Source organism: Semicossyphus pulcher, unplaced genomic scaffold, assembly GCF_022749685.1.
Source record: "Semicossyphus pulcher isolate SPU_LCO1_2020_fin unplaced genomic scaffold, fSemPul1.0.p SCAF_19, whole genome shotgun sequence".
Classification (NCBI taxonomy): Eukaryota; Metazoa; Chordata; class Actinopteri; order Labriformes; family Labridae; genus Semicossyphus; species Semicossyphus pulcher.
The window spans coordinates 22951146-22969696 of record NW_027211692.1 but is presented as its reverse complement, the minus strand read 5'-3'; the positions used below and the strand labels follow the sequence as shown (position 1 = coordinate 22969696).

The window sequence follows — 18551 nt, the reverse complement described above, 5'->3', positions numbered from 1 at the left end:
GCTGAGACATTAGGCTACATCCTGTTGGATGAGACACTGTAGCAAGTTTTCCTAAAGGGGAGTCGAGTGTGATGACTTATGGTGAACATCTGTTGCTGCTCACAGAAAACTGAGGGGCCTCTGCTCCTCAGCCATTGTTTTCCTTATGAGAACATGACAGCATCACAGCATACACCCATGCTCTACTCAGATTAAATTCACTCTCACGTGCACACTCAAGGGGGCACACTCTTGTAAAAATCAGTCCGAGAAAGAAAGCTAATCTCTCAAATGAAAATGTCATACAGAAAGTGATGGAAAAATTGAACCTTTTTTGACCTGCTGGTGCAACTACTCTCTTCTCTCTCGCCCCCCCCCCCTCACACACAAACACACACACACACACACACACCTCCTGCATGCTGTAATGTCTTGGAATCTTCAAGGCTGTAAAGATAAGATAGGGTTGCAGGCAGACGGTATGCAGGGAACGTTATCAGACTGACAGAGGAACAAAAATACCCTCAAACCCAAGAAAGAGAAACATGATAAATGATGATGGACATTCTAAAAACAAACAAAACAAACAAAAGTGGGCTGTATATATTTTCATACATTAAAACAAATCACCCTAGCACTAACATTAAATTCTCCCAGAATTTAGCCAGAACAGCTTTTATTTGTTTATGTCACTTATGTTACAAGAAGTTCACAGCTCACTGAAACCACCATACAAGCAAAAGTAAACTCCATGAAAGTGTTGCACCAAAATTCTATTGATAATTAACAGAGTTAATTAACAATTAACAAGTTGTTTTATATACTGAGAAGGGTGACCACGGGTGGATGTATTTCGCCTAAAGAAGAGAGTCTTATGAAAAAATCTTCCTATTTAGTCTAGGATGAAAGCAGGAGTTACATTTCATCAGCATCAATAGAGGTAAATCTCATCTTAATGTCTGAAAAATAGGGGAACTCTCCTTTTCTATAGTTGAAAATAAAATGAGCATCTCTAAAGGATCTCCACTAGATGGCACCGGAGTGACACCAAGGTAAGGAATGACTTTTAAAACATAAAAGCTTTCACTGAATGAAAGTGGAACAACCACATGCTGGGAGACACAGAGGTCAGTGCAGTGTTATAGTAGTTAACAGCGTCACAATATTCAGTATCTTTTCATGACCTTTGTCCTAGTTGTGACCACCAAGCACATTATTTAAACTTGTCTGGGTAGCTCTTTAGAAACCTCCATGTTTAACGCCAAAATAAGCATGAGATGTTGGATATTTCGTCCCAGATGTGACTAAAGCCACAGAGGGTATGTGTGATCCAACGTCTAGCATTTTCTTATGATGTTTAAAATTGCCTTGATATAGGTCTCCTCTCCCTAGGTCAAAATAATAGTCAGATATGGAACAGAATAAGTGGAAAGATCCCATCGACTTTTCACTCCTCATCTATCACAGTGTAACATGTTTTTGCCACAGTGTTTTTCCCATCTCTTTGTTTCATACTGTATAATGAGACAAATATGTCTTGGCTGGTTTTAGTCTAATAGATGTGGGTCTTTTTATCCACCTTCCTGCTTATTTCAATTTATTTTGTTTGATATCTTTAAAAAAAAAAATTATTTCATTTTTGTGCCTGTGCAGATTACTTGTGTTCCATTTGAGTGCCTAAGACAAAGCACGGTGGCATCTTCAGATGTGTCCACTCTTCTTCCAGTGCACACGTGGGTGGACAAAGAGCTGAGTCAACATTTCTGTCCTCTATTACTGGATGCAGGACAGCGGTGTCGAGGTTTAAGAGGCTCATCAGCTTATGTGGGTGAACGGTCAACAAAGGTGAAATCACACACAGAGACTCAGACACACACACACACACACACACACACACATACACACACACACACACACACACAGTAACAGACAGGTAAATTGAAGGAACAATTAGAAAGAAGGAATGGATTTGGTCTTCCTCGAAAACACCCCACCACACACACACCAGACACAGCAAGCAGCAGCAGTCTGATGTTTAAGTATTCACCTCTTTAAAACTTTGTAGTTTGTCTTTGTCATGTAAATTACTTCTTTCCTTTAATACATAATTGCTTTTTGATTGATTTGTGGCAGTTTTTTTTGTGTTTGTGTGATCCTTTTGTGATTCTGCATGGTATGATATGTTTTGTTAAGTCATCAATCCAGCCCAGGTTTTTGCCTTGTCATGCACTGGTTGATGTTGTGGCAACCAGCTGTTCATGGACTCATTTGCCAGGCAGCCTGCTCCACCAGAGGAGACTTTTTTCAAAAAGGCCTGAAAAGACTGACGCAGGCAAAACGCAGCTGAACTCAGGGGACCCACAGGGACAGCCCTTCGTTATCTTTAATTACACCACCCCACCAGGGTTCAAATTCATTTAATCTGTGCAGCCTGCTGTACTGTGAGCATATTAGAACAATTAAAGCACGGATCAGGTGTCTTTGTACAATATGGCTAATGTGTCTCCATGGCAAGACAAATGCCCCCCCTCTGCACATAAGAAAACATTTATTTACTAAATATCGGATGTTGAGTGTCGATTTGTTTGGTTTACTTCCAGAGGAGTGTGATAACTGATGTGAAAAGGCCTTGTTGCCTCTACAGCCAGCACGACAACAAGTCTTTATATGTAGGCCTAAGGCCTGTTGTCAATCCTCTTATATTGTGCCTCACTGAAAATGGATTAGTGAGTAACACCTACATTTCGGCCCACGGTCACTTTGGAGGGATTTGACTGAATGGACCTGAAGCTGAGACTAGCTTCCGTGACTGATAATACATCCAATACTCCAAACCAAATGTATCATTCAAGTAAGTTTTTTGAGGGGAAGATTGTTCATCTGGACTGGATCCACTTTTTTACTTTGTTTTGAATAAGAAATGTGTTTTGTTTTCAAAGATATGACAGAAAGGAACCCAGAGAACCGGAGATGATTTTTCACCTTTCTTCACATGCTCTGTCTGTAAACAGAGCTGTTGATGGAAACGTACAGGAGTCTTCAGAGGCGCTGACTGCGGGACGTAAGTAGCTCTCCAGGGTGCTGAAGTTGTCTCCAAACGCGACAGACGCAGCACCCGACCTGTGCCCGTCACTTTCAGCCCATAATCCTAACGCCATGACTTGGCTTTGTCTTCTCCGGAGTGACTCCGCGGATCCTCGGGGTGAATAGGTGAAGTTTGGGGAATGTTAGGAGACGATTTACATGGAGGGTGGAGACAGGCAAGCAGATCCGAGGGGACACCTGTAAGATTGTCTTGTCGGACTTTGAAGTTCTCCAGATGGGAACAAATAAATGGTAAGTTACTTGTTTGGATCAAGCCATTTGTAAATTATTTTAATCAATCTGAAAAGTGAAAATAACCAAGACTTTGTCATTGCCCATTTGCAGTTGTCACCAGCCTTTATAAATAAGGAGTGAAGTCAAAGATTGGACAACCTGGAAGGAAAATGCAACATATTCCTCCAAATTTCAGAGGGGCGCTGTGGGAGTCCAACCATCCGTGTATGCCCATAATTAAAAGCAGACCCACTTTAACGACACTTCCCTTTTATAACTTTCTGTTATGGACCCTCCTCGGTGTATTGACGTTCCCATGTTGTGTCCGCTGTCTGATATTCAAAGTGGGGGTGCTAGGGCCTTGGAACTGCGATCCAGTGTACTACAAAGCCTGGCCAGCTGCAGCCGCCAGGCTCGCTGTTAACAGGATAAACGGAGACCTAAGTCTGGATCTGGGCCTGAAAATGGACTACATCATCCTCCATGAGCCTTGCGAGACATCACAAGCCCTCACTGCGTTTATCTATTATGAGAAGATGGCAGACGCGTTTGTGGGCCCCACCAACCCGGGATACTGTGTTGCAGCTTCTCTGTTGGCCAAGAACTGGGAAAAGGCCATCTTCTCATATGGCTGCGTTAACTACGAGCTGGACCGCGTCATAGGATACCCGACTTTTTCCAGGACAGTGCCGTTCCCCTCTGAGGTGTTGTTCACTGTGTTGAAACACTTTAGGTGGGCCAGTGTTGTGGTGGTCTCTTCCAATGAGGATATTTGGATAGATACAGCAGGGAGAGTTGCCTCTGCTCTGAGGAATAAGGGGCTTCCGGTTGGCATGGTTACATCCATTGGTACAAATGATACAGAGGTGGAGAGCGCGCTGAGGAAAATCCAGGCTGCAGGAGAGATCAGGGGTGAGTCTGTCTGACATGCAAACACATCCGTGTTAAAGTGATACCAGAGTGATACTATCATAAAATAAAGGATCAATACTGAAGTGAAATAAATGATATAATAGGCTACCTGTAGTATAATAGCATGGGGAGCAGATATTACATAACATGTGACAACTTGCAGAATTCAACCTCCCTATTAGAACACATCCTCTTAAGTAGACTTAACACGACAACATCTGACCAATCTGACCGCAGACTTCCTTTGTGGCTTATGTGAACATGGACAGCCAGTACATTTGTTCGTTTTCAACACTAAGTGCTTCTGGGTTTTTTTGCATTTTGGACACCTAGTAAAGTAGTAGTAAAGTTCTAGTAAAGTTATTAGAACATAGACAGCCCACAGGAAAGAGGAGAAAAAGTGCACACAACTTACGTAGTACGTTTTAACCAGTGGTTTAGTTTCAGAAGTCCAGCCGGTTTGCATCCTCTTTAACTGGAATAATAACCTTACTTACTTTACGTGATCACCTGGGTTTGTTTTAACAGCTTTGTTATTTATAGCCAATAAACTTAAGGAAACATTACGGTACTCCTTCTAACACTGCATTTGTCCACCTGACTACTGACACATTATGGTCCAGTCATCAGAGTCAAGTCATCTCTTTACTCTGCACATGTCCATGGATCCCATATTTTAGTTACCATTGTATCATTTTATGTTTTGCTATCCCTTTCAGTCATTATCATGTGCATGCACTCTATCCTGGTTGGAGGGGAGCAGCAGGCTGCTTTTCTTCTCAAAGCACAGGAAATGGGCCTGACCTCAGGGAAGTATGTGTTTGTGCCCTATGACACCCTTCAGTACAGCATGCCCTACAACAACGTCTCCTACTTCCCTCTGCAAAACAACAGCAAGCTGAGGGAGGCCTACGATGCTGTGCTCACCATCACCGTGGCCTCTGAGCCTTTGTCCTTCAATGAGGCGTTCATTGCCGCCCAGAGGAGCGAGGAACTGACTGTCAGTATGCCGCCAGTGCAGGTAAAAACTGTTAGACTGTCACACAGAATTAAAGGACAGGTTACCTTGGTTTGTCTTCAAACTGTACTGTATTCACATTTATACTGACAGAGTTGTTGATTATGGCTTTAGTGTAAGAGGTGGGAAAGTAATACATATTTTATGCAAAAGAAATCCAAAGTTCAGCCAAAACTAATAATGATCAGTGTAAGTAAGTATAAGTAAGCTTCTTACAAAGTTAGAAGATAGACTGACTTTTCAAATTGTATTTCATACCATTGCAGGAAAGAAAGTCCAGGAAAGTTGATTTTATTTTCAAACTAAAAAAATACTATATTTAGTATCTTATCCTATTAAAAACATGCGGTATTTAATATTTTAGCATGCTAAAAACATACAGTGTTTGGAATTATACAAAAAACATCCTGCATTTAGTTACTTCCATACATCCATCCATTATCTATTTCGCCTTTCCTGTTCAAGGTCGTGGTGGGGCCGGAGTCTATCACAGCTGTCATTGGGCAAGAGGCGGGGTACACCCTGGACTGATCGCAAGTCAATCACAGGGCTGACACATATAGAGACAGGCAACCTTTCACGCTCACACCTAAGGGAAATTTAGAGTTACCAATTAACTTAACAAGCATGTTTTTGGATTGTGGGCGGAGGCCGCAGTACCCAGAGGGAACCCACGCATGCACGGGCAGAACATGCAAACTCCACATGGAAAGGCCACCTACGTCCAAACCAGGATTCAAACTGGGAACCCTCTAGCTGTGAGGTGACAGCTAACCACTGCACCACCGTGCAGCCATATTTAGCTACTTATTAAACCAAAAAAATCCTATTATCAGTGTAACCATTTTCAACTTACCCTCTTTGTTAACGTCACTAAATAAACAAAGTTGAACTGAAGATGCCATTTACTAATACATCTGGCATTTTCTTGTGCCCTATGCAGGTTAACCCACTATTTGGGACCATCTATAACAGCATCTACCTGTTGGCCAAGTCTATGCACAATGCCAGGAAAGCAGGGATGTGGCTGTCAGGCTCAAATCTGGCCTATTTCACAAAGAACATAACCTTCAACGGCTTTAATCAGAAGATCCAGGTGGACAGTGCGGGGGAACTTAAGACCAATTTTGTCATCCTGGACTCTGACAACACAGGGGGACAGCTGTATCAGACCTATCTGGTGGATCTGTCATCTGGAGTGCTTCGTTTTGGTGGGAGGTCTATTAATTTTCCAGGAGGATCTCCGCCGCCGTCTGATTCCAGCTGCTGGTTTGACAAGACTGCTGTTTGCACGGGAGGTAAGAAGCTGTATGTACATGTATGGATGTGTTGTCTCAAATCTTCCATCCATTTAGTCTTGTATTCATTCATTCTTATTTTACACTAGTTCATAGTACCCATTGTCATCCTCAGGTGTGGAGGTCACCTACATCATTGTGGTGTTTGCAGTCATCCTTGTTCTGGCTGTAGGAGGGCTCGCTATAAGTCTTTATATCAGGTACAGCCTCTAAATACAAACAGATTAAGATTCAATCCAACAAATTACTACTTTGCTGATTAGGTAAAACCTCTGACACAACAACCAAATGACAGAAAACATACCCTAAAACCTGTTGCACACCATTTCACACCTTTCAGAAAAACATGTCCGTATACCTTGAAACCCAATAGATCCTCTTGTTAAAGTCTTTCGTAGTTTTGCACGAGGTAAATGGATCGAGTGAAAGTGATCACCCACACTTTTGAGATTTGAGAGTTTGACAGGCTACAATTGGCTACAATTAGGTGCTAGCAAGAAGGTTAAAACACTATTGATTTCCTTGGCCTGTGGCAAAAGATCTAAGTGACCCTTACTTTGAAAGTCCTTGAGGCATGACCTTAAAATTACTATTGAAATCATGTGAATGTCGAAAAAGACACCAATCTTATATTTTCCCATCTGACTCCCATATGCTCATAGGAGACTAAAAGTGATGCTTATATAAGGAGAAGCTCTGGCTCCAAAGATGGCCTCTGAGATAGTTTAAGGACTCCCACTCCCACTGGTTGAAGCAATTTCATTATCTTTTTTAAAATCTCATTTGCAGGAGGAGACTCCAACAAATCCAGCTGGTCAAAGGTCCCAATCGGATCCTGTTGACCTTAGAGGATCTCACTTTTATCAACCCTCAGCTTAGCAAAAAGGTAAGCAGAATCACCCCTCCCAGTCTTTTCTGCATTTCATGGACATAAAAGATTGAATGTATGTTAAAAATTTGCAATAAAGTGCACATTTGTGTTATGACATTTTCAGGACACAACTAATTTTTATCTTCTCCTGGCGTGTCCTACAGAAAATCACCTTAGAGGATCTGAGTGAGTCCAAGAGCGCTTTAGAGGAGAAATCTGTAGACCGGTCACACTCTGTGAACAGCATGCAAACGGCAACTCACGAGACCACAAATGTGGCCGTGTATGAGGTAGGTAACACCGAGTCGTTGCATATGTTGCTTCAGCCTTTATGCATACACACTAAATTTGCAAATGCAAAGTAAGGGCTCCTGTGTGGGACAAGTAGGACTCTTTAACTCTATTGGACAGAAACAAAGACAATACTTTTCATGTCTTCCTTCAGGTGCCATTTTTCATTGGTTTGAATTTGTAGTTTGCGTGGCTGTTTAACTTTTTGGGGTGTTAAGGATAGGTTGACCTTTTGGGTAAGGACAGAATACAGCTCAATGATCTGACAAAAGTAATGTTATATCATTAATGTTTTTTTTATGGTCCAAAGCTTTTGTCCTTGACTTTAAGGCCTTTATTTTTCTACAAACAAATGGCAGACCTCTGTTTGATTGATTGACATTTTAATAAGGGAAAATGAGGGGAAATAAAAGATGATCAGGCAGCAGTAGAATGGTTATTTAATCGTAGAGGTAAAAATGTGACCTCAAAACTCAAACCACAGTTTGATCTCAATGTCACAGCATGTATTCTCTTCCAGGGCGACTGGGTGTGGCTGAAAAAATTTGAGGAGGGTCAGTTCAAAGAAGTGAAGCAAAGCACCACCAAAATTTTCACAAAGGTAGAACAATGTGTCTTTAGCTGTTATTAGGTGATGTTGAAAAGTCAGACACAGCTCGAAGCTAAAAACTGTGAATGGAGTAAATGGTGTATTTACTTTTTTATCTCCTCTGTCAGATGAAAGACCTGAGAAACGAGAACGTGAATCCGTTCCTCGGCTTCTTCACAGACTGCTCCCTGTTTGCAGTGGTGACGGAGCATTGCTCCCGGGGCAGCCTGGAGGACCTGCTGAGAAATGAGGACGTTAAATTAGACTGGATGTTCAAGTCCTCTCTACTGCTTGACCTCATCAAGGTGAAGACTGACATACTGCATGTACACAATTTTACATGAATTAACCACTGGATGTTACTGTTATCCTTGCTGGCTTGTATGTGCACAGTTAGTTGTGTGATATTTCCTAAAGGATTAACTGTGTTGTGTAACATATTGTGCTTCCAGGGTATGAAATATCTTCATCACAGAGATTTCCCTCATGGCAGACTAAAATCTCGCAACTGTGTGGTAGACGGGCGTTTTGTCCTCAAGATTACTGACCATGGCTACAATGAGCTGCTGGAGTCTCAGAAAGCTTCCATAGAAGAGCATCCACCTCAAGGTACCTTACTTACTTTTTTTCTAGCTTTTATAAAAATGGTGTTAAGATAAGGTCTATACAAAGTTCTTCACATCCGGCAGTGATCATGTTCCTAAAATAAAACAAATCCTTTTTTTTGCACTCAGATTTATTTTGGACAGCTCCAGAGTTTTTAAGGGACGTAGCCAACTCACGCAAAGGCACCTACAAAGGAGATGTGTACAGCTTTTCTATCATCCTTCAAGAGGTGGTGGTCCGAGGGCCACCGTACTGCATGCTGGGTCTACCACCCGAAGGTGTGTATCCATCTCACAATTATACAATTTTTTAATCTGACAATGTAATGGCTCGAACCCAACAGCGTAACAGAATACTGATACTGGTACAAATTCTTATCTGACTGACATTGCTCGTCTCCTCAACAGAGATCATCCGCAAGGTGAAGAAGCCTCCTCCAATGTGCCGCCCCACTGTGGCCCCAGACCAGGCTCCTCTGGAGTGCATCCAGCTGATGAAGCAGTGCTGGAGCGAACTGCCCGACCGCAGACCAACATTTGATGAGATCTTTGACAGGGTACATTTCCAGAAACATCCTTAAAGTTGCCATCCAACCCAAATAAACCAGTTTTAAGAATATCACACATATTGTTTCAAATGAGACTTTATTTTTTTATGACTAGTTCAAGATAATTAACAAGGGTAAGAAGACGAACATCATAGACTCCATGCTGCGGATGCTGGAGCAGTACAGCTCCAACCTGGAGGACCTGATCAGAGAGAGAACAGAGGAGCTGGAGGTGGAGAAACAGAGAACAGAAAAACTACTGTCAGAGATGCTACCACCGTGAGTTTCTACACACACACACACACACACACACACACACAAATTAACATTTTGACAATAATATAACATAAACAAAAAGTAGATAGTAGTAGAAAAAATAGATCTATAAATTATATCCGAGTAGTAAATTCTGTTACATAAACCTTGTAAAATAACTAAGCATCAGCTTCTCATAACCTTTCTGCCTCCCTGTCCTAAGTTCTGTGGCTGAGGCCCTGAAGACAGGTGCCACGGTAGAGCCAGAGTACTTTGACGAAGTCACAATCTACTTCAGTGACATTGTGGGTTTCACCACCATCTCCTCGCTCAGCGATCCCATCGAGGTGGTCGACCTTCTCAATGATCTCTACACTCTGTTTGACGCCGTGCTCAGTAATCACGATGTCTACAAGGTCAGAGAACATGCTCAGTATTTTCTGAAAAACTACTAGCAACATGTCCTGCTTCAACAACATTGACATATATATATATTTTTTTATAAATATTGAAAGGTTTGTCTTGTTGTGCAAGAATATGGTTTTAATTGAGGGTAGACTACTTTGCAGTTTAGAAAAATATATTTCTTCAAGTAGAAATTACTCAACTGCAATTGTCTGCAGTACACAAACAGCACATAGAGGCACACATTGATGTGCCAATAACTGGATACATTTGTTAACATTGTCCAGGTGGAGACCATTGGGGACGCCTACATGGTAGCGTCGGGTCTGCCAAAGAGAAACGACAACAAGCATGCTGCTGAGATCGCCAACATGTCTCTGAACATCCTCAGCTCAGTAGGAACCTTCCGTATGCGGCATATGCCAGACGTTCCTGTCAGGATACGAATAGGAATCCACTCAGGTGAGGCTTCCTCACAAGGTTTACATTATTAACCTTCCGCATTAGAAAGCGTTCCAGTATTTGTGCACAGCTCTTTTTTAACACAGTGAATATGAAGATGACAAGGGGATGTATGTACACAGCATGGTTTTTCTACATTGTCTGAATTTGTTGTCTCATGGTGGTCCATCTCAGGGGAGATATTTGCTGTCATCCATTACATCTACAGTCAAAATAAGGCTTATGTGTGTCTTATTATTATTAATTTTATGTAAGGAAAGGGGACTTGTTGCTTGTACACCTTGAGATTGTACTGATTAGTTATATTATTTTACTATCAGTGCTGTTGTATGTTGGGAAAGACTGTGGCTGAGAAAAATGCAATAGTAGATTGTACCATATGATGTTATGATATGATTAAGGCCTCACATCGGTGGCAAAAAGACATTCCTAAGACAGCATGATTATTTGTAGTGTTGCCAGTCTCATTCCATTCAGTGTGAATTTTCAGGTCCCTGTGTAGCTGGTGTGGTAGGTCTGACTATGCCACGGTACTGCCTTTTTGGAGACACTGTTAACACTGCCTCTCGCATGGAATCCACTGGGCTGCGTGAGTATTCTTTCCACAAACAAACCATATGTTGTTTTGTTGTTTCCTGTTTGGTCCAATGTCTTCTTCTCTTTGTCTCATTGTCTCTCAGCTTATAGAATCCATGTAAATATGAGCACTGTGAAAATCCTCCGTTCTCTTAATGAGGGTTATAATATAGATGTCAGAGGCAAAACGGAGCTGAAGGTAACAACATTCTACAAACATTTAACACTGTATTTGGTTATAGACTTATTTAAGATGAGACACTCTATAATATATGTGCTGTGTTATTATTTCAGGGTAAAGGTGTTGAAGAGACGTACTGGCTTGTGGGGAAAACAGACTTTACAAAACCTTTGCCAAATCCACCTGAGATCAAAGCAGGGTAAGCTTTAACCTTCTCTTTACATCTTTCAAATGTCTATCTTTAAATACATGTGTGTAATAACTCCCTAACATGCAGTTTATCCAGAAAAATAGCATGGAAAACACACTTACATCTGATCCTTAATATGTATTATAATATTGCTACCCTGTTTTCAATCAGTTTGAGCAGAAATGATGACCTGTTCTCATTGTTCAATTTACTGGTACTGTTTGATTTAAGGTGTGTTTCATCTCAGTAATATTTTCAACATATGTCTCCTGCCATTGATATACTATGGACTCATGCATATTGCAACTCTCTGAATGTTGCTTTAGGGAAGACAATCATGGGCTGAACCCTGAAGATATAGCTGAGTACAGAAGAAAAAAAGCTGAGAAAAAGGCTTGACCGTCTTAGTCCAAACACAGGAGGTAGAGTCCTGCATGCCAGCTGCTGTTGTGTTGTGGAGATGTCACTGTGGCTGTCAGTTTGATAATGCAACCTCTCAGTCTGCATGTGCACATTTTTACTCATTGATTACTGAGTCTTACTGATTCCTCTGTGATCTATTAGCCTCATTAATCTCTTGATCTTATCACCTTGTACATCTTCTTAAGCAGATTGGGAAAAGCCCCCTTTGATTAGTTCATTCACTTTTATTGCTGCTGGCTTGGACATTTTCATAATTAACTCTCATTTATTTTACTGTGTTTTTGGCTTTGTTGTATTTTTTTTTGTCTGCTTTGTGGTATGACTTTGAACCCCAAAGAACAAATACATGATTGGCCATTAATCCACCCTTCATATTTTGCTAGGTCAAACTGGAAGGAGATGGTGACACAGGAGATCAGGACCATTTTTCGAAAGGCCAACAGGCAGGTGGACAAGAAAGTCTGAATGAGAGGAAGAGAAGGAAAGGTGTGCATGAAGCAAAACCAGAGAAGCACTAAAGAGGAGGACTTATACAGAGAAAGAGAAAGACAGAGAGCAGGGAGGGGCAGGCGGAGGATGCTGAGCACCACCCAGCCTCTCACTGTGGCTTAATGCAGACTTGTTTAAGAGGATTGTCCATCGACCGGCTAATCTGCCTGCAGCCAGCACAGCAGAACATGACAGTGCTAATGTAATGAGGGTTGGCGCATTACCTGCCTATGTACCTGCTGCCAGTAGCACATGGAAGCTGCATGGCTTTTGAATGAGGGATGCACTCATTCACCACTCTCTGCACTGACTGACCACTGAGTGGTCACCTATTCCAGGGCAACAGGAGGATGGCCTATCGAAGATAGAACACCAAAAAAGCCTATTAAATAAAATCTGGGGCAGGGGCTGTTACTTAGCTGTGGCTGAATATTACATGTTATTATCCCTCAGAAGTTGAAAGGCTGCTATTGTGTATGATTATCAAGAGAAAGCCAGAAATGTTCCACATTTATTTCTAACATATAAGAGTCTGAAAGACAAAGAAGAGTCTATCAGGGAAAGTCCATTCCTAAAAAATACCTCCTTATGCTGCCACCCTTTTATTTTTGTAATAAAAGGGTTAAAGCATGCAAGCAATGATATTATGATTATGTTTCTATTATAGTCAATATAATTTTAAGGTCCTATAGTTGAACATGATTTTTGGCCATTTTTTTAATAATTCAGCATTTTAACTAATGTAATTCTTGTTTGTTGTCTGTCAACTCTCCTACATTTTATTTATAACATAAATCAAAAGTCGATTTTCACCATTCTTAACATCAAAGTAAATTTAAAAAATAGCAAACTGCAAACACATCTGGGAGTGTTACAGCTGATCTTGCTCTATATAATTGTTCTAAAAAGGTGCATGAAGAGACTTGGAGACATGGACTCCCTGGAAGTTTAGCTGACAGATGCATTATTTGTCTTAAAGCTAAAGAGCACCATCTAGTGTTCAAATTATGATTGTTGCTTTAAGGAGCTTTGAAACATTTTTTTATTGACTGGTTGCTTTTGATTAAAATTCAAAGCAACTTATTCATTGTAACTTAATTAAAATGGCATGTAGGTGTAAGGAAATATCTGAGCGCTCACACACAAAAAACTATGATACTAAATAAATAATATTAATCTGACTTTTTTTTTGTTGATAGAAATGTATTTGTAAAAGTATTGTTTTGACATTAACCCCAAAAATGAATTCACCTCTTATTTCTGAGCTGTTTGGAAACAGTCCCCTACATCACAACACTAACGCTGACCATAGGAGCAGCTTCATTCATGCTTGGTGTACAGCAGTCAGAAACGTGTATATTGGGTCGTTTGTATGTCTTTATTTGTCTTATGTATTAACACTGCATTGTAAAGTATAAAGTAAATATGACATTAGGTAATAAAATCATTGATTTTTAACACTTTCATTGATATGCTTCATTACAGTGTTACACTGGCCCTTTTCCTCTTTGCAGCCAGAGGGTGGCGCTACAGCTCTTCTACAAAACTAACAGAAGGCTTTCATTTCTTCCAAAAGGGACTGGATAAGAGAAACGTGTGTAAGATGTGTATTGTTTTTGCATTTTTTTTGTAAATATTTTTGATTACATTTTGACAAAACAGTCTGAAGATAATGCTGAGACTGTAAGGAAACTACTCATGTTAAGTCCTTATCAACCTACAGATGTTTTGCAGCTATGTTATATTTGCTGTGCTGGAAGTGCAGCACACTGAGTTTCCTGTTCACCATGAGCACCCTGCACTCAAGTTTTTACACCCAAGAAATGACTTTCCCCCCCTTTGGGATTTCCTATCAAAGATCTCCCTGACCTTATTCTTTAGATGACTGGTGGTGAGGGAAATGAAACTCAACATTCTCTGGATAGCTGTCTCTGGCAGATTAGTGACATAGAAACGGGCCCTTGTTGTTAAATCCCTACATTCCAGACCTGGAAGTATTGTCTGACCTCCAGCCAACTGGAAAGATTGTTATCCTTTTCCTTTGAGATGTTAACTCTAGCAAGCTCACATTCTTAGGTTCAACACTCTGGAGGACTCTATCAACTGTGTTTGGAGGGTTATCAGACATGTTTGACACACAAATAGAACACTCAATGTGACATTGTTCTCTTTCTTTCTTTTTTTTTATTGAAAAATGAACACATTATTTCATAATCGCACTATTCCAATAGATCTTAGTGGAAAATACCTACAGCAACAACATGATACAGTATGGTTGGCAAGTGGACATAAAGGAAACACCAGGCGTTTGCCACCTTTCCTCTGCAAGCTGAGCTCATGCAGAGGAACAATTCAGTGCAGACTGGAGGCAAAGTGAACAGCTGAGAGCATAAAGAGGAGTGAGGGCGTGAGAAAGAACTGTAAAAGAAACTTGCGCAAAGATCTTTTTTTCTTTAAAATTTGAATATAATGCAAGAAAACACAAGTGGATCAGAGCTTAACCAATATTGGGAAAAAGTGGGTGTTAAAGAAAGAGAGATCATACTTAATATAAGCATGTTGTCTGCTGTGCCAACTACTTATGGAAATCTCAAATAAGACACATTTGTAATTGAAACCCTGGGTTATTAAAGGGGTCTTAAAGGCCGACACCAATACTGATACAGAATTGTTCCCTGGGAAGTTGTAGTATAAGCTCAGATACTCAGAATGTCTCATGGAACGTGCTCGAGGTAACAGTCAGACCCAATATCACACATAAGCACAATTCCCTGCCATAATTTCTAACGACCCACCACGATTGACCACATACACATTAATTATAGCTCATCACGCATCTTGTCTCCTTTAGGTTTAACCACTCTGCCGATGTACATGATGGAGTTGGTCTTGTTGTCCCTAACCAGGAAAATGAAAGGGTGATCTACGTAAAAAAGTTTGGGGTTCTTCAGCCTGTCGGAGCCGAAAATGCTGGTGTCAAACGTGTTTCCTTCTATGTCCAGCTCAAGAGCTGACGCGTGGAAGACGTTAGAGAGGTAAAGGTCTTTCTTTCCAGAGATGTTGGACAGGTCAGCTTTGGCTTTGTCCACGGCCTCAGTCAGGCCAAGCTCAGCCAGGTGTTTCTAGAAAAGACAGAGAGTTGCGTCAGTTAAAAGGCTGATTCTTAGATTTCACTCAAACTTCATATTATTACAACAATCGATCCATAAACCTGTAACCATTCACCTGCAGGTTGTGGCTGACTTCAACAGAGATTTTGGGCAGCGAAATGGCCACAGCCCTGTTCTGCATCTTGCTGATCCAGGTGTCCACCTGAGTCCTGGTCAGGAGTTTCTCCAGGCGCTCCAGTGGCTCCAGGTGGTAGGGCATGATAAGGATCATAGAGGCCTGCTTCTGGCCCAGGGGCATGTTCAGCGCATAGATGCGGTTCTCTGTGTCGTCGTAGAAGTCGTACAGACCTGCCAAGTGCACACAAGTCAGATATATTGCTTGCACTCTTGTTTCAGAATCAAAGTAAGAAGTAGCGATGATGGAGAAACTCACCAGTGCGGTGCATCATGGAAACTCCAACAGTGAATGAACGGGTAACAAGGAAACCACGTGCATCCACCATTGTAGGATGGAACTTCTCATCCCAGTGAGCTGTGGGACAGAACAAAGAAGAGTCAGTGAGACACCTGCACAATCTCTTTGTCTCAGTTATGTTCAGATAACAGCTTCACACTTTTTCTACTCACGTTTGAAGAACATAGCGTTAACAATCATGGCTCCGTCTGGGTTCTGCACATCCTTGGTGATCTCAGGCAGCTTGCCCCCTGTAGATTTGGCTGCCCACTCGTTGATAGAGTTCACCGCACTCCTCTTGTCCCTGAAGTTTATTTTTGAATGGTCGTAGTTGTAGTGCTTCTTGCTGCTTTTGACAAAGTCATCAGCAAAGGAGACGGAGCTGGGACCGTACAGGCGGTTGTTGATCTTCCAGGTAGTGTTGCGTACCTTGGCATCGCTAACCTGCGAAGGAGCAATGTAAAAAGTTTTACCAAAAAGCAATATAATATACGACAAGTATAAAAGAGGCAGGTAAGAGAAATCCTTCACATAACAATATATGTAATAAGAGATCATATAAAGTAGTTTAATTTGTTGCACTTACCTCAGAGAGCAGCTCGGACAGGCCTGCATGCAGATGCTCATCCCTCAGCTTGTCAGCACTGAGGACAGTTTTGACCTGAGAGGCGGTGGAGGCCTTGCCACCAAGAGCCACCATCCCCAGAGAGGAGGCCACCACCACCGGAGAGATGAGGATGTTCTCTGTGTCTTTCTCCTTGGCCATGTTGTGGTAGAGGCTGAATCAAAATAATAAGTTCATTTACTTCTGTTGCAAAGTAAAAAAAGAGCTAAAGCACAACCTAATATGCCATCATCATAATGAAACTTGACAATAATTACAGGCACATATAGTGTATATATTTGTACATGAATATATTTCAGACCTGAAGGCCAGATTGGCACTGTTATCAGCCAGCGTGGTTGCATGGCTGCTCAACTTCTTGTCCTCTGCAGAGGCCACAAGGGCCAGCAGACAAAGAGCAACAATGTTAGTCATCCACATCCTGTCTGTCTCCAGAAGCAGCTGTAGCAGCCTGTGAAAAGAGAGAAAGAAGTACAAAGAAAAAAAGAAAGAAAAACAAGATTAATTTATCTTTTTACCTAGACTGGTAACCTAGAATCAAATTATTCATATACAGTATTGTATGTGTATTTCGTTTGAGGTGGAAGGCACAGGTCTCTATAAAGTATTTTATTTGTGGAACACAATGACATTCAGAACAGTTTTACTGAAAAAGACGGACATCACAGAGAGAAAATGCCAGAACACAGGCTAGGATTGGGATGTGATGGCAGGCCAGGGTTGGCCCAGCCCACACAGAAGCTTGAAAAAGCCTCCAGTCTCAGGCAGACATGTTCCTCGCCACGTCAGCAACGACTGAGGCTTAGCTGTACAGCTGGAGCTGCTGTCCACTCGGAGTGAAGCTGACTCAAGACTGAAATATGATCTCTGTCTTTACTTTATTTATTATAATTGCAGCAAACTGTTGCTCCCTGCTGACTTAAAGGACGTTCTTTAGAACCACAAGGAGTAATTGTTGAAAATCACAGTGTTTTACTGCGAGGACATGCAGTGTAGTCTGATTTATTTACATATTCTGTTGCTGTTCCATCCTTTCTCACAGAAAAAGGGCGTGTGCCTCCAGGCTTTATCTAACTCATCCCATCACTTGTTCAAACAAAGGAACAAATGCATAAGGCTGTAATTAACCAGCTGCAGTGGCAACTTTAAACATGATTTTTTTTTTCTCTCTCCACTCTTGTGTGGAGACATGTTGCCTGCATCTCTGTATTCGCGTATTTGTGATATATCAGAACAAACTTTGCTTTATGGTCGGATACCTTGAGATGTTTTCATTTCTGCGATTTTCATTCTGAAAGACAAGAGGTGTATGTAATAATCTCCATAGAGCAGGCAGTAATACATTACACAGGCTCTGGTGGAGACATATGAAGTGACTGACTTTAAATCATTGAAAAGCAAGAGTAAAAAAAGATTTAGTATCATCACTCTGAAGTTGTAAGAAAACTTTAAGCTACTATTTTCTCATTACAGATCAACTTAAATATTCTCTGTGCTGGTCATACAGCCAGAGAGATAGTAGAGATTAAAACACTTGGAAAACCCTGCGCTGTAACTTTAAACCATCAAATCAAAGCAGCACATCCCCCTCTGCATTCCTTCCTGAAAACAAAGGCAGTTATTCTTCTGATCCTTACCTGGCACGGATTCAGTGGCTTTCTCCTCTGAGTGGAATCCTGTGGACGATAGTGTAACTCTAACACACTCGCCACCTCTATATATCTATCCTGAGAGAGAACTTTCTGGAAGTGGGAATGGGATATTCAAATGAGGGTGTCTGTTATTCCTCAGGAAGTTGGGAGCTGGGACATCCCCCTTGAAACTACAGGCTGGAATGAGAGGGAGGGAGAAAAAGTAAACTCCTCAGCACTGATCTGAGGTCAGCTTTGAAACTCTCCCAGTGGCTGCAGGCGGAGAAAAACTGATTATTTGTCAGTCGTTGCTGCTGATGT

At 41.4% G+C, this 18551-nt stretch overlaps 2 protein-coding genes across 2 annotated transcripts; one reads left to right on the top strand and one right to left on the bottom strand.

The window, feature by feature from the left end:
- The first annotated feature begins 3467 nt into the window (after positions 1–3467).
- On the top strand, positions 3468–12386 carry gucy2f (guanylate cyclase 2F, retinal). The gene is made up of 18 exons (XM_069668325.1): positions 3468–4209; positions 4929–5230; positions 6171–6525; positions 6641–6725; positions 7315–7411; positions 7561–7686; positions 8208–8288; positions 8405–8581; positions 8729–8885; positions 9011–9160; positions 9290–9438; positions 9545–9708; positions 9908–10100; positions 10377–10551; positions 11042–11140; positions 11232–11326; positions 11422–11507; positions 12305–12386. The coding sequence occupies exons 1-18, from the start codon at positions 3468–3470 to the stop codon at positions 12384–12386; spliced, it is 3315 nt and encodes a 1104-aa protein (XP_069524426.1).
- Positions 12387–14584: 2198 nt separating this feature from the next.
- Positions 14585–18273, bottom strand: serpinh1b (serpin peptidase inhibitor, clade H (heat shock protein 47), member 1b). Its single transcript, XM_069668935.1, has 8 exons — positions 18237–18273; positions 17859–17890; positions 16901–17050; positions 16561–16753; positions 16148–16418; positions 15954–16052; positions 15636–15868; positions 14585–15532 (listed from the first exon to the last, which is right to left on the bottom strand). The coding sequence occupies exons 3-8, from the start codon at positions 17017–17019 to the stop codon at positions 15230–15232; spliced, it is 1218 nt and encodes a 405-aa protein (XP_069525036.1). The 5' UTR covers positions 17020–17050; positions 17859–17890; positions 18237–18273; the 3' UTR covers positions 14585–15229.
- Between the last annotated feature and the right edge of the window lie 278 nt (positions 18274–18551).

What these genes read in the sequence shown, in the direction of transcription:
- serpinh1b (XM_069668935.1), bottom strand. Translation starts at nt 17,019, where the DNA reads ATGTGGATGACTAACATTGTTGCTCTTTGTCTGCTGGCCCTTGTGGCC. An exon ending in AGTGCCAATCTGGCCTTCAG is followed by an intron (nt 16,754 to 16,900) that starts GTCTGAAATATA and finishes ATTTTGATTCAG; the next exon opens with CCTCTACCACAACATGGCCA. An exon ending in TGTCCGAGCTGCTCTCTGAG is followed by an intron (nt 16,419 to 16,560) that starts GTAAGTGCAACA and finishes GCTCCTTCGCAG; the next exon opens with GTTAGCGATGCCAAGGTACG.
- gucy2f (XM_069668325.1), top strand. Translation starts at nt 3,468, where the DNA reads ATGCAACATATTCCTCCAAATTTCAGAGGGGCGCTGTGGGAGTCCAAC. An exon ending in AGAAGAGCATCCACCTCAAG is followed by an intron (nt 8,886 to 9,010) that starts GTACCTTACTTA and finishes TTTTGCACTCAG; the next exon opens with ATTTATTTTGGACAGCTCCA. An exon ending in GTAATCACGATGTCTACAAG is followed by an intron (nt 10,101 to 10,376) that starts GTCAGAGAACAT and finishes AACATTGTCCAG; the next exon opens with GTGGAGACCATTGGGGACGC.